The 20,034-nt window shown below is 38.8% G+C and overlaps 1 protein-coding gene across 3 annotated transcripts in view; it reads right to left on the reverse strand.

The window, feature by feature from the left end:
• BZW2 (basic leucine zipper and W2 domains 2) overlaps positions 1-20,034 on the reverse strand; it is a 1,069,944-nt gene that overhangs the window by 109,054 nt on the left and 940,856 nt on the right. For all 3 annotated transcript variants that reach the window (XM_044064746.1, XM_044064744.1, XM_044064745.1), the window contains 2 exons: positions 12,211-12,357; positions 665-803 (listed from right to left, as the gene is read on the reverse strand). In XM_044064746.1, the coding sequence (XP_043920681.1) occupies positions 665-803; positions 12,211-12,357 (286 nt within the window). The remainder of the gene's footprint in view (positions 1-664; positions 804-12,210; positions 12,358-20,034) is intronic.

The raw sequence follows: 20,034 nt of genomic DNA on the forward strand, positions 1-20,034 counted from the left end.
GTTAAAATAATCTTTTAACAGTGATGTATGTATTTATCATATGTGATGTGTTTTTCTGGGAAGATATACAAAGCTAATTAGATAGGTTTCATTGAAATGTATATTAGGGTCTTTGTATCCTTTTTCAGTACATTATACTATAGTGCTACAAAACAATGTGAAAGAAGGGCTAATAACAAAACAAGTGCTAAAGCAAAAGATATCAGAAAAATAAGACACCTGCTTTAACGAACTACCTATTTGCACACTTTAAGGGTAAACAGTAAATTTGTAAAAATAGTCCTGGGATGTTTATTCCATGCTAGTTGTCTAAAAAAAATGAGAGGATACACAAAGTATAGAAAACATCTCCAGACAAACCTGTCAACATGTCTAGAAACGTTCAATGTCTAATCTGCCTATCAGTTGAATGTATCTAAAACATTTTAGCATACAGAGACAATCTTTGAGAACTGCATTTAGAATGTGCATTAAGTATGTTGCAGAATTCATTTACTGGAGGTCAAGTTACAGCCAAAGACAGGGAGCTTCATTCTTACTGTTTTCTAGTTCTTGTAATTTTAAATGGCCAAAACCTGGTAGTGAATGAATCCTGATTTGCATCCAGCTACAATTTTATGGTGTCTGTTTCTCTAGTGCTACATTATAAACATAATTTCAGTACCTTTGTAGAAGAGTACGACAATTTTCTGAAAGGCCTTCATAAAGTGGATGTTGTCGTAACAATATTCCTGAATTTTCTGAAGAAGAACAAGCTCGGACTGGCCTTGGGTGCTGAATACAGCTAGTAGAGGTGCATAGTGCTAAAAAGAAAGAAAAAAAAGAGCAACCATGCATACAATCATTAATACAATAACTACATGAAAGGGAGGCTGTCTGCTGCAAACAATGCCACACAGAAGAATGATCACATGCATTTCACTTTTTCATGGTAACTTCCCAAAGCAAAAGTACATTTAGAATATGACTTTCTTAAATCACAGTTTGAAACTCACTTAGGAAAACATACAACTATCTGTATGCAAGGTAAAGTGTTCCTCTGCCTAACAGGGTATGGGATTTGTACACCAACTTCCAAATAGTGCACCTGGTTAAAACTGTGTTCCAGTCAATGGACTGCAGTTCAGCAAATAAATGCTGACTGTCACTGCTGCTCCAGGTTCATGAACCAAAGGGTACGCAGGCGTACTTAATTCATAACAAGTTAATAAAATATGAAAGGAGAGCAGGCATGAGAATTTGGAACAGGGATCTTCAGCTTTATTATTCTGCTAGATTTACTGGTTGCTAACAATCCTGACATAAAATGACCATCAAAGAAATAATATGCATATAGTTACAAGGAGTGACAGGCTGAGCTCTGCAGGGAAAGCATATATGCTCAGTTGCCATGCTCAAGGAAGTTTATAACAGTACCTCTGCAGAAAGCATGCTTTATATTTAATTCACTGATGAATTCCTTTCTGATACTGTTTGACACTGATCATTTCTAAATTTGACCCTACTACCTTCAACAGAATCCTGAAAAGTATGAATTGGAATATCCTTAAGACACTCCCCCTGGATGATGTTTTGCTCTATTTTAATAGCACTTTTCAAAATATTTAGATAGTCTAACCCCCCCCCCCCCCCCAAGAATGAAAGGAATCAAAATTAGGAATATCCCCTGGATAACTAGAGCTACTAAACAAATTATGTCTGATAGGGATAAAGCATAGAAAGCTTTGCAAAAATCTAAAAATACTTCTGAATATATACATTATAGGCAGCTCCGAAACCAACCTAAGAAAATGTTCTCAAAAGATAAGCAGCGCTACTTCTGGAACCAGCAAAATAGTAGAAAAACTAATCCTAAAAGCTTTCTGGTCTTCCATCAACAATATTCTTAAACCTGGGACTAAACCCAACCCCTGTCCACACCCCAATAAACCACCTGAACAAATTGCAAGTGTCTTTAATTCTTAATTCACTGATACTTTCGCCAACATCACCTCTACCTTTTCCCATACTCTCGCTAACTCCAGGACTACATCTTTACCATCTTCTACTCACCACTCCTCTCTTTCCACTAACACTCACTCAACAAATGCTAATCCACTGACTCTTCCACCACTTTTTACTCTCTCTCCTATCCCTACCTTCCTAATTAAAAAGCTATTTCAAAAATTAAAGTCCTGCTCCAACTCTGCCAACAATATATCTGCCAAATTCCTCAAACTTGTAGCAGACTCTGTGGCCTACCCCATTAGCATTCTGACTAACAGATCCATACAGGAATCTTACGTCCCTTGCCTCTGGAAAAAAGCCATCATATTACCACTCCATAAAGGTGGTCTCTCAGATGATATCTCCAACTTCCGACCTATAGCTTTACTCTCTCCTATCTCAAAAATTCTAGAAAAATGTGTTCAAAAACAACTTTTAGACTACCTTCTCTCCCCTACTCAGCATGGTTTCCATCCTGGACATAGCACAAACACCACATTAATATCATTTTTAGACATTGTGAACAAAGGACGAGACTCTGGCAACATTGTAGCAGCCCCCTTTCTGGACTTATTGAAAGCATTCAATACCATATCTCACTCTATCCTCCTCTCTCAACTCTCTAGTATTGGCCTATCTACTCAGTCTCTTAACTGAAACCAAACAGTTCAAGGAAATCTGTGCCCAAGCAGAGAGTCAAATACTCCAACCAACTCAAAACACAAAATTCAGGCACAAGGACCACCACGAAAATATGAACTAACACCGGAGTTTATTAATCACAAGGAATCCAAAACAAACCATACAATAAAAAGCTTAACTTTATTACTTTATCTTTAGAAAGGATATATAAGGCATGGTGGGATTTATGGGTTTATTTAATCTGATGAAGTTCTATTGTGAATGAAAAATGTGGTGATAAAGTTTTATTGTATGGTTCGTTTTGGATTCTGTGTGATTAATAAACTCCGGTGTTGGTGCATATTTTCATGGTGGTCCTTGTTCCTGAATTTCATGTTTTCAGTCTCTTAACTGGTTCAACAGCTACCTTTCCAATACATAGCATACTGTTAAATGGCAAAATTCCATTTCCCCTTATATACATAACCCTACTGGCATCCCCAAAGGTTCGATTTTAGGCCCTCTTCTATTTAACATTTTTATTAATAATCTACACCAGACTATATACCAGGCCTCCTTAGTCCAGCATGCAGATGACTCTACAATAGTCTGCTCTGCACACAATCCAAACAGTCCAAAGCAAATTACCCAATCTGCATTTACCACAGTAGAAACCTGACTTCACAATCCATCTCTCTCTTAATCCTAAAAAAAAAACAAACTCGTGACATTCACTCCTAAGAAAAATTATCCCCTAAATATAGTTACCCACACCAATCTAAGGAGTTATTATAGACGAAAATCTCAAATTTGACTATCACATTCAAAATAACATAAATAAAACCCACAAAAAACTGGGTTACTCTATAGACATAACAAATTCCTCTCCCTCCTTATTAAGCAAGCACTAGCTCTATCACACCTTCTACCTTCACTAACGTACGGTGCTCCCTTACTAACTAATCTGCAGTCTTCCTTAATGACAAAACTAGAAACTTGCTATAATAATATTGCAAAATTTGCTACAGTCAATTGAGTCTAGCCTGACCAATGCTCCTTCTGTACTCTCATCATAAGGCAGTACAGTTTCCATGTTTTCCTTATTCTATGTACCTTGTTGCCTGGTGGGCCTGGTCTGACTTTCTCTTTCTGTCTTTGTTTTGCAGCCTAATTCATCCCCTACATTATGAATGCCAATACTTACTCCAAGTGCAGAAACCCAAACTTCCTGCAGGGCAACTCTTATACTCTTGGACTATCTCCAAAATTTGGAACAATCTTCCAGCATCCTTGCACCTTCTACCAACACCATTCCAACTTCAAAAGTGCACTGCACTGTCACTTGACTTCTGTGTGGATTTGTAAATGCTCTACTCCCTCCTCAGCCATTACCTAAACCTTATCCATCCAACTAAACTACTTAGAATCTCCTTTCTCACTCTTGCACTACGAAATGAATGATTCATCTAACATGCCCTCTGCTTATCTCCTACTCCTTCCTCCTCCCCCCAACACCATTGGATTATGCTATGCATATTGTACTAGATTTCTTTAGTCTCCACCTGTGCCTTCATAATAACCCTACTTCCATGGTCCCAATACTTTTTCAAATAAGTTTCACCAAAATCCACACATAGAAACAAAAACATTTGCGGAGGCTCTTAATAATAATCTGCTCAAACAACAGAGACCTCCAAAGCAGAAATGCAAGCAACCTCCACCCCCCCCCCAACACAACCCAAATGACACATAGCCCGCAGACTCGGTGTGCCACTCAACCACAGCCAATAAGGCAAAACAACGTACCTAACACACTAGTCATAGGTGACTCTATAGTCAGGCACACTGATGTCCCATGCACCAGGCTAGACAAGGAGAAAATTACTGTCAACTGCCTGTCGGGTGCCAGGATCCGCCACATAACCCATGCACTCAGGTCACTCCACAACAAGTACAAATATGACTCTGTCATTGTCCTTGTTGGTGTGAATGACCTGAGACACACCTCCCTGGACTACATGAAAAGAGACATGGAAGAGCTCTGCAATCTTGTAGCCCAGGCAGGTATGACCCTAGCCCTGAGTAGCATTCTGCCATCACCCAGCATGATGCCGCAGTACAAGGACAAAATGATTGACTTCAACAATTGGCTAAGCTTCTGGTGCCATTCTAAAGGGATCCAGTATCTGTCTGCCTGGGATGACATGGTCGACAGACCATGATGCTTTGCCAGAGATGGCCTGCACCTGTCACCCCTGGGATTCCGGATACTGGCTAAGGTTCTTGCCACCCCTATAGTGTCTTTCTTAGGCAAGGTTAAAATGACAAATTTACCATCGTAATAGGAACAGGCAAGCAAAAACAGAGGGTGATGCTACTTAATGCTAGAAGTCTAAATCTCAAAATGCACTCACTCAAGGCACTCCTTAAAATGGAGAACATTCATATCTGTGCAGTGACTGAGACCTGGTTCAAGGCTCCAGAGAGCACCCCTGCACTACCAGGCTATAACTCATACCAAACTTTTCGACCATGTAACCTGGACCGGAACACCAAAGGCGGAGGTGTGTCCATATTCATTAAGGATATCCACACCTCCAGGCTAGTTGCTCAGCATAATGCAGCCGAGGTTATCCAAGTGCAACTCACTCTGGGCAAAACTGCAATCCAAATTGTAGCTTGCTACAGATCCCCCACCATGCCACAGGATTCCCACTCCTCTTTTCTTGATGTACTGGAAAATATTAGGGTTCAACCAAACACCCTAATAATGGGCGAGTTCAACTACCCCACCATTAACTGGGAAAACTACTCATGTACCAACTCCTTCCCTCAACACTTTCTGGAATTCATAAACTCCAATGCCCTGGATCAACTTATCCACACCCCCACCAGGGGCAACAATATCCTAGATCTAATCATTACCAACATGAGTGACCAGTGTTCCATACTTGAAATCAACATCTCATTGGTCCGATCCGACCATAAGCTAATTACCCTAGATATTCACATCCTGCCCCCACCCCCCATTAAGGAAACCATGGTAAAAAATTTCTCTAAAGCCAACTTCATGCTCCTTAAGACAGAAGTGGTGAACTTCATGACACCCATGCAGTTGGACAAAACAGTTATGACTACTGAATCCTTTACAATTGCACTTTATAAGCACTTACATGAGTGCATAGATTGTGCTATCCCAAACAGAACCAAGATGCTATCCTCCAAAAAAAGGAAGCCAATCTGGTGGTCCCCTGCCATAAAGAAACTGTGCAACAGAAGGAAGAAACTGTTGCAAAAGAGAGTAAAATCCCATGAGTGGAGGAGCTCCCTGGTCAGCCTCAGTAAGAAGCTGCGATCCCTGATAAAATCTTCCAAAGCTAGTTATGAAAACAAAATCGCCACTGATTCTAAAGACAACCACAAAGCATTCTATAACTATGTCAAGAATCTCAATGGCAACACTCAGATCTGCTCTGAGTTACAGCACAATAGCACTAAATATACACACCCAACTGATATTGCCAACATCCTGGCAGATAGGTTCAGTGCTAACTTTACCCCCCTCTCACCCCCTAAAGATCCCATCTCTATACCATAAGAATGCAAAGTTCCTGTAATCACGGCTGCACAGGTAAAAACCACACTCTCCAAAGCCAAGAACACAGCATCCATGGGATCAGACAACATCCTAGGCTGCATTCTACATGAACTACAGAATGAACTGGCACCCCACCTAAGTATCATATTCAATCATAGCCTCACCTCAGGCTTTGTGCCTGCTGAATGGTGCACAGCAACAGTTATACCACTCCACAAGGGGGGAGCCACCACGGACCCCGGGAACTACTGCCCCATTAGCCTGACGAGCCTGGTCTGCAAGGCATGGAACGTATCATCATGGAACTTATAAACAAAGACATTGGTAATCTCCAAACTTTGGACCCTACCCAGTTTGGGTTTGTAAAAGGCAGATCATGTCTCCTAAACCTGATAGACTTCTTTGAAGCAGTCACCAAAGCCGTAGACAAGGGTAAGGTGGTTCACACAGCTTATCTAGATCTTGCCAAGGCTTTCAACACCACCACCCCACTCTGGAATTATAGATAAAACTCACTAAACTAGGTATAAATCCCTAGGTCACAAGATGGGTTGCCAACTGGCTCACTGACAGAACCCACAATGTGAAAGTAGCAGACTCCAAATCTGACTTCAGACCAGTGACAAGTGAAGTACCACAGGGTTCAGTCCTGGGTCCTCTCCTGTTTGGTATGTACTTCTCTGAAGTACAGGCTAACACAGAAGGACTTTGGCTAATGAAGTTCGCAGATGACTACAAACTAGGAGCCATAATCAAAACCCCTAATGATGTGGACGTCCTACAAAAGGGCCTCACTGATTCAGATGCCTGGTGTCAAAGCCATGGCCTCAAGCTCAATGCCAAAAAGTGCATTGTCATCCCCTTTGGTAAAAACTCTGTACCCATGAACTACAACATAGGCGGTAGTATACATAACACCGAAAGTGTGATAAGAGACCTTGGGACACAGGTGGACAGTAGTCTCTCCTTTAATAATCATACTGCCACAGTAGTCAGGAAAACCTTCTACATGGCACACCTCATCACAAAAGGTTTCTCATCCAGAAAAAAAGAGGTCATTGTTCCACTCTACTCATCACTCATTAGACCCATTATAGAGTGCAACGCCCCTTTTGGTATGTACCTCACAAGACATCTACAACAACTGGAAAGGCTGCAGAAATAACACACAAAAAGGATTACCAGCCTCAAACATATGCCCTACGCAGAACATCTCAAAAAACTCCAGCTTTACTCAGTCGCATATCGCCTACTCAGAGGTGATCTCTGCCTAACATACAAAGCTATGTCAAACCCAGAGATGTTGGACATGCTCCACTTAAAGAAATCCCAATCCCTTTGAGCTACATGCTCTAGGAACCTAAACCTTCTCACCACAATAAACAGAACATGTCGGAGGGATAGATTCCTGTCCCAGAGACTTCCCATACTCTGGAATAAACTACCTATCTATGTCAAACAGAGCTCCTCATTAGCACTCTTCAAGAAAAATCTTGATGATTGGTTGGGAAATAGGAAATTCACCCCGGGGATCACCTCTGTGGCTCTGCTCGACAGTGGCACAGGAAAATTATTTTCTTGGGTGGCAAAAGCCAGGGTACTTTTTTGACTGGGCTTGTATAGGCCCCAGGGCCGATAGCCTAGTACCTAACTATGACCTATTACACTGCATTACTTCAAGTATAACAGTTTGTCTTTCTCAGTTGTCATACATCACTGTATTTTTCCTGGTATTATACAATTTGTACTTCCAGTGATTTTTCTATCTTATGTGAATTTTTATACTACTGTTATGATACGTCTCATGTATAAATATTTTTATATTTTGTACTCTATGCATGATATATTCTTTGCATACTATTGTTTAGAAATTCTTATGTAAAAACATGTTTTATTTTATACTCTATGCAAGTTTCCTGTTCCACGGGCCACCACTGAAAATGGATTTTCTTGGCCCAGTGGACTTTCCCGCTAAACAAATGTCAGTAAGTAAATAAATAAACTTAAATTGTTGGGTAGCTAGTGTCAGACAGCTAGGGATAATAAGCTACTGGTAATATAACCTCAGTCACTCCTTATGACATTTCAGCAGTGAAGCAGTTAGCACTGTGTGATAGATGAAGCATTGTTTACTATTACATACAGCTTATTTGCAATGTGTAATTAAAGTATGGCTCCTACGTTTTGGGACTTGCCTGACAAGTGTTAATACTGATGACTTTGCCTTAAATTATAAGTTTCTCTGGTTGTAAGATTGTTTTTGTGTCACATTCAAGAATCCATGCAATAATTTGTTTACTTGTCTTTTTTGACTGGGAAAACTAGGCTGGGCAGAGACCATTTTCAGTCAAGGCCCGGGAAGAAAATCTCCATCACACTGCATTTACATTAACAAGTGAATTTCATACAATTTTCAGAAAAAACAACAGTTGCATTTCCCAGGAAAAAAATAAAATAAATAATTACAATGTAGCAAAGTTTACATGAACAATGTTAAGTCTCTATACATGTAAAGTTTAGTGTTCTTAGATTTCAGTAAAGATTTCAAGAGATATAAAATTATGTAGGGGGAGAGGCTTTAGTATTTTATAGCTTTCTAAAGAAGTTAAGAAATATAATGAAGTTATAACATTATGTAGGAGAGGAGATATTAATATTATTCAGGAGGCATGGGCATCTGCAGGCAGGTGTAAGGGGGTCCCCCTGGATTTTGACGTTCGGGACAGTGTTTCAAACTTGCCTTAGAGCAGCAGATATTTTCAAAACTCTGACATGCCATATTTGCATACTTTGTTGTTTTAATACTGCTCGTTCAAATATGTCAATCTGGCATATGTACCCAAGTAATAATCATTACAATAATAGGGTATCAACATCCTTTACATGGTCGCTTTCAGAAATACACATATGCAGAGCTGGGTCCAGCACTAGGTGACATAGGCAGTCATCTAGGGCACTGGGCTGGGGGAGGAGCCCACCCTGGCCAGAAGGCTTAAAAATTTATTTTATTAATTTATTTAAAAAAAAAAAAAAAAAAACTTCTTAACATTGCGGTGGCAGTGTCTTCTCCTTTAAAGAGAACTATGTGTGTGCCACTGCAGAAGTAAACAAATTCTATACTTCCAAACAGAATTTAAACTATCTGTTCCATTAAGAGAGGAGGTAAGTCTGTGTGTGTGTGTGTGTGTGTGTGTGTGTGTGTGTGTGTGTGTGTGTGTGTGTGTGTGTGTGTGTGTGTGAGTACTTTAAACTAGAATGCAAGTGTGTGTGTACGTATGTATGTGTTTGTGAGTGTATGTAATTTAAGCTAGCTGTTACATTTCTGTATGAGAGAGAAAGTGTGTGTGTGTGTGTGTGTGTGTGTGTGTGTGTGTGTGTGTGTGTGTGTGTGTGTGTGTGTGTGTGTGTGTGTGTGTGTGTGTGTGTGTATGTGTGCTTATATATATGCAAGTGAATGTAATTTAAACCATTTTGTTCATATGGGAGATAGTGTATCTGTAAGTAATTTAAACTAGAGAGAAAGCACGCGAGTGTGTGTGTGTGTGTGTGTGTGTAATTTAAACTAGTCATTCTGTTTATATGAGAGATGAAGAATGTGTGTGTTGCTGTATGAAGAGAAGGTGTGTGTGTTTTGCTGTGTGAGAGTAGAGAGAAGGTAGGTGTAGGTGTGTGTGTGCTTTTAACATATCTCTCAAGTGGCCAGATTTTCTCCTCTTAGTTTTGGCCAATTCCTCATAAAATCTGTGGTTTTCTGGCAATTCACTTAAGAGTGAAGTCACTTAATAATGGCATACAAGTTTCAGACTTCATATGCTAAGACAAATCCTGTTATTCTCGCAACTTTCTTTTTTAGTGCAGGAAAGACAAGAAAATAAGAACAAAAAACAAAATGTGCTGTGCATAATACAATTTTGCCAAAGATACGACAGAAGGAAAGCTGCCCAAAGATGGTACATATTAATGGACGAGGAAAATGCTATGATAATAGCAGTTGTAAGCAAACAAGGAGGATGGGTACAGTGAGAGCTTGGATGAAAAGCAGCTACAGGAAGAAAAAAATCACTGGTAGTAAGTAGGGAAAAAAGCAACCTAGGTAGGAAGTAGGCAAAAGACTAGGATTGTAGAAGCAGACGGGACAACAGTCTGAATTAGTATAGTCTAATCAAATTATTTAGATGTTACCATTTAGAGAGGGGGAGAAGTAGGCAGAATGTATAGCGGGACAGGAAAATAATAACACATTTAAATAATAACACATTTAAATAATAACACATTTAAATAATAATGCATTTAAATAATAGTACATTTAAATAATAGTACATTTAAATAACACATTTAAATAATAGTACATTTCTTGAAACTTTTTGCCCCCAGGAATTACATTACTATGTGTGACAATTTATAATCCAATTTATCCCTCAACTACAGAATTTTCTGTCATTACCAATTAGAAATATTAAAACTACCTGTGTTTAAAACAGCTCTTGACTCAATGGCAAACAAATCTTTATATGAAATGTTAACTTTTTCCAAATTCCTAGAAGGCTCTTACACACAAAACTTGGTTAGCTTAACTAAGAGACTCTGAAATCTGTAGGTATTAGTGGTAGGTTTTCAGTCAAGAGAGGCTGATGAAGTGGAGTGAAAATATAGGACAACATGTATCAAGTTATTACATTAAATTCTGTGACGGCCAAAAGTGTGAGCAGAAACTGCAGAATCGGATACTGAAAGAAAACAAATGGAGAGATACTTAATGCATTCTTTTAATGTGTCACTGTTGGGTTGGATTAAGAGGATTAAAAAGCACATTTTGATGAGACAAATTTAAGGTAAAGTACACACTTGCCTGCACAAGAAGATGGAATCTGTCTATTGTCACAGCACTGCAAAAAGTGCATCACTGAAATAAAGGAACTGTTGGGAAGCCTGAAGTGACATATGTGGTACAGCATAGAAAGCAGCCGCTCTACAAAGTAAGCACTCTGAGGCATTCCTATGGGGTAATGTGATCAGAAGGAAGATTGGATACAGTGTCCTTATCTATTCTGTTACAGTACCACACATAATATGCCAAGCAGCTGTGGATATCATGCAGCAAATATCACCTTCTGTCAGTTAATAGCTGCTATAGAAAATGTCCCAGTGAATTTAGTGTGAAAATACGCAGTAAACAAACAGATAACTAATGTATTATCATTAATAGTAAACCTTATCCAAAGAATAACATAGTTATAAACTGGCAGATAAAAGGCTCTGCAAAGCAGTAGAGTAAAACTGTTTTATTGGGCATCTGCGAATATGTAAAATGAGCTGTGCTATACTATAAAATGTAAACCTTGCTGCATGATCAGGAGGACTGGAAATTGTGGGGGGATGTTGGGGCAATAGATACAGTGCTAAGAAAGTCTTTTCTTTCAACCATTCAGTCTCCATGTTTCAGGACTCGCTCCAACAGGTCCAGATATTTCAAATGCTTACCCATCAAAACTAAAAAGCAATCAAACTTTTTACTATTTTCTTAGGCTAATATTTATCCATGTATGCTTGCTTGTTTGCTTGCTTTTATTTTCTGTGAGCTAAGCTAGTGGCCTCTTTCCAAGAGAAAGCTGACAAGATATTCATACTGACTAGGAAAAATGCTGACAGGGCTTCAGGGAAATTCCACTTTTTGATATGTGTTTTGGGCCCTTTTACAGTCACCAACAGGAGATGTGGACCTTGGTTTAACATCTCATCAGAAAGTATAGCTGGGAGTTACAGCACCTCATATAATGCTGCATCACAGGGTCAGTAATGGAAAATAAATCCATGCATTTGGATTGGGAACACCCCAACTCTCAACTTTCTAATCTCCCAGAATCAAAGGTGGGTGTACTACCTGTTGAGCAATGACAAAATCCATGCTCATATACACTAATGGTCAATTCCAAAAAACAAGTGCTGCAGTGTAGCAGTAATATTAAATAAGTGTCTGATCATCACATGGTACAGTAAACGCTTACTTTTAGATGTTTGAGTGCTTGCTCTGCAACCAGCTCTTCTTTCTTGTTCCACTCAACAGCATTCATCACACACGTCCATAGCAGTCCAATCACTGCAGGTTCCTGCAGATCATTCCTTTTCATCTCCTCCTTCACATAGACAACCACCTTTAGTCAACAAAAAGAGTTTGTTATATTTCATCTTATTAACAGCTCAAATGGCACTAACACTATACATGCAACAGTACTCTTCTCTTCTTTCAACCTCATTAAAAAGACATATACTTGCTAAAAGCCACTCCTATAGGTGTATTAGTGTTAGGTCACTTATGGTCACTTATGAAGTGGGACTGTTTTTTTTAAGTGAATTGGTCACATTCCATTCCAAGTATGAGTAACAGAATGATAGCGGAGTCATTGATATTAGGTATCTTAGCTACTACCACTGCTATACTGACCACCATTTGCTGTAGTTAAAGTGGACATGGTTAAGTGCACCGTTTCATGTCAGTTGTACCAAACACAATACTCTTGTCATGAGGTGATAAGTTAGTGAGAGATCTTTTCTATCAACTCCTTTCCTGCTAGTTGGGACTGATCATGCATTAGAGATTCCTCAGGAGATGGGCTCTATCTGAAGTGTTTGAAAATTACACTACCACTGAATAGTACTTTTGGATCTTGTTCTCAAATGAAGATAGAAGGATTGGAAGACTGTCCACCAAGAGGGTGTAACAGCAATAGTACTGCATGTTTTGTAGTGGATTGTAGTGGTGAAAGGAGGAGTTATGGAAAAAGCCCTCATCTTTCTAGTCAGTCTTTGTCCCCATCCACTCCTATAGTTATGAGCTTTTGGTTATGACCAGAAGAATAGGAATCCAGACACAAGAGGCAGAAATGAGGTTCCTTCATAGGGTAGACAGAATCATTGTCCAGGTAGAATGATGAGCTTGGCAGTCTGGGAGGGTCTTCAAGTAGAGACAATTCCTCTCCACATTGAAAGGAATCGGCTGAGATAATGTGGGCACATGCTGAGAATGCATCTGGGAAGTGTACCATGTAGAGCCCGTTAGACTAGAAGGAATAACATGACAGATCCAGGAATGTCAGACTCTTTAACTTATCTCTGAATGTCTGGACATGTCATAGGATAAGCCATGAGGAATAGTTAAGTCTAGTGTACCCTGGACAGTTTATTGTCAGTGCAACTCATAATAAGAGAAGTGGTTTGGAAAAATGGATGGATTGATTTGAAACTGTACCACTGGCTATAGTGAGTTCAAGAAACAGTACATCTATCACATTACATTTAGAAAACTTCCTTTTTAGACATTCAAACACTTAGCATGGTTCACATATGTTGGGATCGTCACAGGGGAAATGATTACATGTTAATCCAGCAAAAGCAGTTTTGTCAAATACAAAAACGTCAAAAAAATGCATAAACTACTTTCTGAGAACCTCTGAGGAATTCTTTTTACAGGATGGTAAGCACTCCTGCACACCTCAGTAAAGAGACACCCCAACATGATCTGACCATAAGTATAGACTCTGGCAGTTAGCACAGAGGATTAAAGCAATAAACTGTTAATGAGCTGCTTCATGTAGCCAAGGGTTTGATTCCTTCAGCCCCCATTTGTGTACTGTGCAACTCTGAGCAGGTCACTTAAACCAGGCAGTTCCTTGATCGCTTGCACAGTAACTATTAGTTTATGAATCTATAATGTCTGAGGTTGCAGAATAGTGGAGAAAGAAGAAAACTCCAGTATTGTTGAAAGTAGTTTCTTTGAATGTCCTTAAAATGTTTACTTTTGGTGAAACTACTCTCGATAGACAGGAACCCTTAGAAGTTATACTGACTTAATTTTGTACCAATATTTTTCTTTAAAAAATTAAGCTCTATTACATTGAGGACAGACAATTAATCTGCGCAATGCATGACAACATAAGTTTATAACTTTGCTTTTATGCTATACTCCTGGTTTTAAACCTTCACAAATATCAAACTTTTTCAATTTTCTCTTATTCCACCATTATTCCAGAACTTATTACTCTACTTTGCTAATAAATTACCTTTTTCATCCTCAGATTTTTATGAATTCTAGGCTGATAACAACAGAACCTTCTGTTTTATCCACGCTAAGCCCATTCATTTATAATGCAAAGCATCAATATATATATATATATATATAGACTGTCTACATAATACACAATTTCTGGGGGGTTTTGGACTTCTGAGTATTTAAAGGACATTACTTACTCAGTTTCATAATAAGTAAACACAAAACACTAAATGACATTTTCAGTATCTATAATCACTTTCCATCATCTCTTTGCAATCTTTTCTCGATTTTACTAACCTTTATAAAATGTTTTGTCACCACTGTTTAGTGATTTCTCTGCCATTTACTCAGCTTCACCTTTTGAAGGACAGGTTAGTTTCTTCACTATTTTCTGCACTCAGTGTAGTTCTTTAGCCTTCAGTTATGCTCCCTTATGTTTTTTGAACAATATTTCCCCATAAACTACATTCATAAACCTTATGCCACAATGTTTATATTCACAATGCTTCTGTCACGGGTGTTAATTGCATTCATCCATGTTTTTATTTCTTGACCGTCCATCCTGAGAGATCATAACTTAATTCCTCACTTCTCAAGTCTTCACTCCTAAATCACTGAAAGCCTTCAATTACATGTAATGTAACAGAACAGCTTGAAATACATGTTTTAACAGGCCAGCCAAGGCCCTTGCACCTCCACACCCCACATAATAATATAAACAAACCCCACAGCTGCACAATACTGAGGAAGGGAATGTATATGTCATACATGGCAATCGCTCATGTTTTGTTGTAGCACAAGTGACTTCAGGGATCTTGAGCCTCAGGGATACACATGGAGGTGCAGCGATAAATTAGAAAGTGGACAAGGTTGTACTTAAAGGGTAGAACAGCTTTCTGCCACAACAGGCAGTTTCCATTCCCTTACACCAGGAGCAGAAGGGTGCAGCTGATGACATTCAACTTATTGGTGCTCTATGGTAGTAACAGTTACTGGGAGAGGAGGCAGTGGGTTGTGAATTATTGACATCTGAAGGGAAAATTGTACAAGACAACAGGAGACAAGAGAAAGTCAATGTGAAATATACATGTTTAAACACAGTGCCCTCAATGGCTGTCTGTCCAGCAAACTGTACAGTATGATACATACATCTATGAAAGCTGGACCAGGCATTTATTTCTTTTTCGACTGTAGGAATGCATGATGCAGGTTCCATTGAATGTGAGCTAAAAATCTTTCCCAATGACCTCTGGTTATAAGATGACATGTAGCTTCATTACACGTGTATATTTGAACATATATCACACAGTAAGAAGCCACACCACACCCTCACATCACTGTATGTGCTAGCTTTTTCAAGTACACGAACTGCTGTCATCACCAGGAACAGTGTTTAACAGCTATAAAATGGAGCATACTGTTAAAAAATACCCTATCCACTATCCAGGATGTGCTGGATAACAGGTTCTGCAGGTTATACTGTCTGTTGTTACAAGGCTTTCTGCAGCATTATGATAAAGTTGCTGAGGTTGGTGTGCTCCACAAAAGTCAGTACCACTTTTGATCCTAAACCTGTATGATGGAACTTGACTTGATAGGCGTTGGCTACATCCACTGCATTGTGATTGCTACCTCCTGCATGATGCTTGTGGTTTGACTGCAGGCGGTTTGTGCCTTCATGCTGTGATCAAATATCACTTGATGCTAGAAAAGGTAGTATCACAGGATACAGAATCAGCGATGCAAACAAAGATGAAATCAAACAAAGGGTTGTTTTAGTGCTTTTGATGCTGATAAATGACTGCTATTACACAGTGTGGGCACGCACACACACACACACACACACACACACACACACACACACACACACACACACGCACACACACACTCTGTATGAAATTAAAGGTTTAATGTTGTCATCTCAACTGTTTTGAAGGAAACTTTAATAATTCTTTCATTACTTTTGTAAATTGCTGATTATGGTACTATCATCATGTATGTCTGTTCCAAAAGGTGATTTCTGCAGTCATCATATAAAACTACCTTTTGGGTCAGACCTAATAAAAACAGTGGTATAATTCACATAGTGTGGGAGTATAACCAGAGTCATACACACCAAACTGTACATCAGCTTTGGGAATCTAGCCTCCCTCCCACCTAGTGTAGCCCTACTACCAGCATTGCTTTGTAGAAAGCAAACCCTTTCAATGTGGTTAAGCCATGCATTCTAAAAAAATGCCATTTGGTAAAATATGGAACCATAAACAGTGTTAAATAGTCTCAAGGCTGTTTTTTATTTAAATCCTAACATATCTCAAAGCACAAAATAACTTAAAATATATATGAAGAGGTGTGCATGGTGAAGGGCTGGCAATGCCTTGTCCTACAGGAAAAACTTGAGCTCATGCTACTGCAGTTGCACAATGTCTTACTGAGGTTGTGGGGATGGGTACAGCAGTGTAATGAGCAAAAATAGAGTTAAGTCTCTTTCTTTTGTTCTTTCCATTTTTTCACTCAAACTGGATTTAAAATGTACAAAAGACAGTTTTCTTCATGCATTTCTCCTTCATTTCAAGGGCAGTACACTTGTTCACATCATCATCATATCAAATCGATTAGTAATACTGGTGTCTGTGTACTCCCTGTCCCAGTCTACTGGATAGCAGAGTGGGACACTGCATATAAAGGGAATTCAAACAGTTTACATAATATACAACTTTTATTGAAACATACTGACTTTCTCCATTTCAGAAATATATTTCTGTCTGAGTTGGCATATATCAGCTCTGGCATCACTTAGTACAGCAACTGTCAGTCACCTCAGTGTAATTCACAAAGGATCAGGAATGAAGTGGAGGTGAAAAAATATAGTTGAAAGATTGTCATGGCTTCTTTTTCAAATGTAGTTTCTCCTCTGCCACAAATAAGTAAGATTCCCAAAATTATTGGGCAGATTCAAAGGCAGAATGCTGATAAATATCCACAATCTAGGTACTTGCATATCCATGTTTTTATAGATTCCCAAAATTATTGCCAGATTCAAAGGCAGAATGCTGATAAATATCCACAATCCAGGTACCTGCATATCCATGTTTTTATAGATTCCCAAAATTATTGGGCAGATTCAAAGGCAGAATGCTGATAAATATCCACAATCCAGGCACCTGCATATCCATGTTTTTACAGATTCCCAAAATTATTGGGCAGATTCAAAGGCAGAATGCTGATAAATATCCACAATCTAGCTACCTGCATATCTGTGTTTTTATATTCCACAGGGCATTGTAGACGTGTTAAAGTTTTAAGTTGGAAAGTATTACAATTAATGAAAGTTAAACTTACAAAATTAGTTTTAGAAAATAGCCAGGAAATTTAGCATTGTGATAAATGCCCTCTTTTTTCAATCCACAAAACAGGCTAGCCTACTAAAATAAGACACTGCATTATAGCTGAGTGCGCCTCCAGAAGTTTCTGCAGTTACCTCCTACGGACACCTCTAGGCATCAAATATTGCTTGTTCATATTTGCATTAATAATTCTAAAACCATGCTACATACAAGGTATCAGAAGATTTCACATTAAAATATATATGATGGCAAACACAATTGTTTTAATGTTTGACCTCTGTTTAATGCAACTAAAGAGATATTGAATATTATGTGCATAGTTTATTTGTATTGTAATAATTGTATACCTCTCTAAATATCTCAACATTCAGGTAACACAGACAGTCCTACATAGCCTGATATAAAAGCTCACAGGTGTATGAAGAAATTTCTGCTGGCAGTATGTTTCTTGCTTGAATGGATATTGAGATATCATAAGCTGTTAATATAAAATTACAAAACTAATATTCACTGCCTTTATTTTAGCTTATAAAATCCAGTTTAATGCATCAAATTGAAAGAATGCCACTAAAGTAAAGATTAATTTATCCTGAAAAGTTTGCCATTTATTGTTTTCTAGTAACTCTTATGGCTCCGGAGATATGAATATTTGTTTGAACTGTAAGGTGATAACTTCAATTTACAAAAGGCTTGAGCCATACTCACCAGGAGATAAAAGTACACACTTAAAATAGTTATACTGGAGGGAATTAATTAAGTTTGTAAATTTTCCTTTTTGTTTTTCTTGCTGAATTGAATCCAAGATGACAGTGAACAAAAATGGAAGATAACCTGAAATATGGTTTAAAATTGTGCCAGTAAAGGTCTTGCATGCTGATAATTGATCAGGACCTTAGCTAGTAGTCTAGGAAAAAGTGCAGCAGAAAACTGCATTTCTTAACTATAATAGAGCACTCTGAGTTTCAAGACAGGTTATGACATTCACAGCTAGATGCTTAAATGCCTTTTTTATGTACCAGTCACTGCTGTCAGTCCAAATTTATTTGCTCCCCTGTAGTACATTTGCTCTCACATCTTGAAATTCCCGAATACTCCTTACTAACCCATTGTAGGGGGTCCCTCTTTTCCAGGGTGGTTTAGCTTTTCAGTGACAAGTTTGAGCTGCTGTGTATGTGCATTTGTGTGTGTGTTTGAGAGAGAGGGATGAGGGTCTTGCAGCTATCTTTCCATAGTGCTTTGATCTTTTTATGCTCCAATCGCCCCTCACTCTGGTGGCCAGAAATACCAGTAGAATGAATACTTGCTACACCAGACCCATTGTATACATGCAGGCTTCCTAACCAGCATGCCACAGTTAGAAGGATTTACGTTCCTTGCAAGCATAGTGCAACCACTTCTCATATGCTCCAGGCTGCCCTTGGTCATTGATCATCAGGAGATGCAGGACATTAACCATTCCACCTCCTCAAAATGTAGGAATCAGCATATTTCTGTCCCTCTCTGACAAGCTCTTCCAGGGTCCAGATCTGCCAGATGAAGCTGGAACACCTGAACCACAAACAGGACTTATCTCTCTGTAACATGGTGCTAGACTCCAAGTGGCATTCTTCCACAGCAGTGTGAATAAGAATTTTTTATTCACTTTTGATGCTATTATTTTAAGTTAAGCTATTCTGCTTTAAGTATGTTATCTCACACAGCAGTTTGGCCATATCAATTATGTACTGTATGTGGACAAAATGGTAGCCCTGGTGTGAGATACATGGCCTACACTTCCATGTTTGTCAACATTTGGAGAAAATTAGGTATGGTTATACAACTTGCTTGACTGTCTTTTCAAAACTGTTCACTGCATAATAGCCTGACTCTTATGGTCTACTCACTAAGAAATAACATATACCCTTGAATAGACCTTCAAACCTATCAAATATTATTACAGTTAACAAAAAAGTGCCAATGTTATCAGTGCAGTGATATACGGTTAAAACCCTGAATTGCAAAAGAATGAATTACAGTTCACTAAAATGCAAACCATGATAACCTTTTACAGGGGTAAAGCTACCAGATCCATTTATGTGACAGGATACACTCCCATACACACCTGTACTTCACACACACACACACACACACACACACACACACACACACAGACTCCTTTTACATATTATACATTTCACTGGTCTATATCAAATGTTCAACCACTGAAAGCTGAAACCACTAAATATTGAAGACACGGAACAGGGATTTTCCCAGGGGAAAAAAAATTGCTGCTCCACAAAAAAAAAAAAAAATCCAAACACATTATGAAGTGGGTGGCTTCACCCCCCCCCCCTACTTAAATATACCATCTCCGAGATCGCACCACAGCAGAGCAAATGGCAAAGTCCTGAAAACGGCCCAGTGATTTTCCAAGGGAATAAAATTGCTGTTCCGTG

Source organism: Protopterus annectens, chromosome 3.part0, assembly GCF_019279795.1.
Source record: "Protopterus annectens isolate FY-2018-M chromosome 3.part0, PAN1.0, whole genome shotgun sequence".
Taxonomy (NCBI): Eukaryota; Metazoa; Chordata; order Ceratodontiformes; family Protopteridae; genus Protopterus; species Protopterus annectens.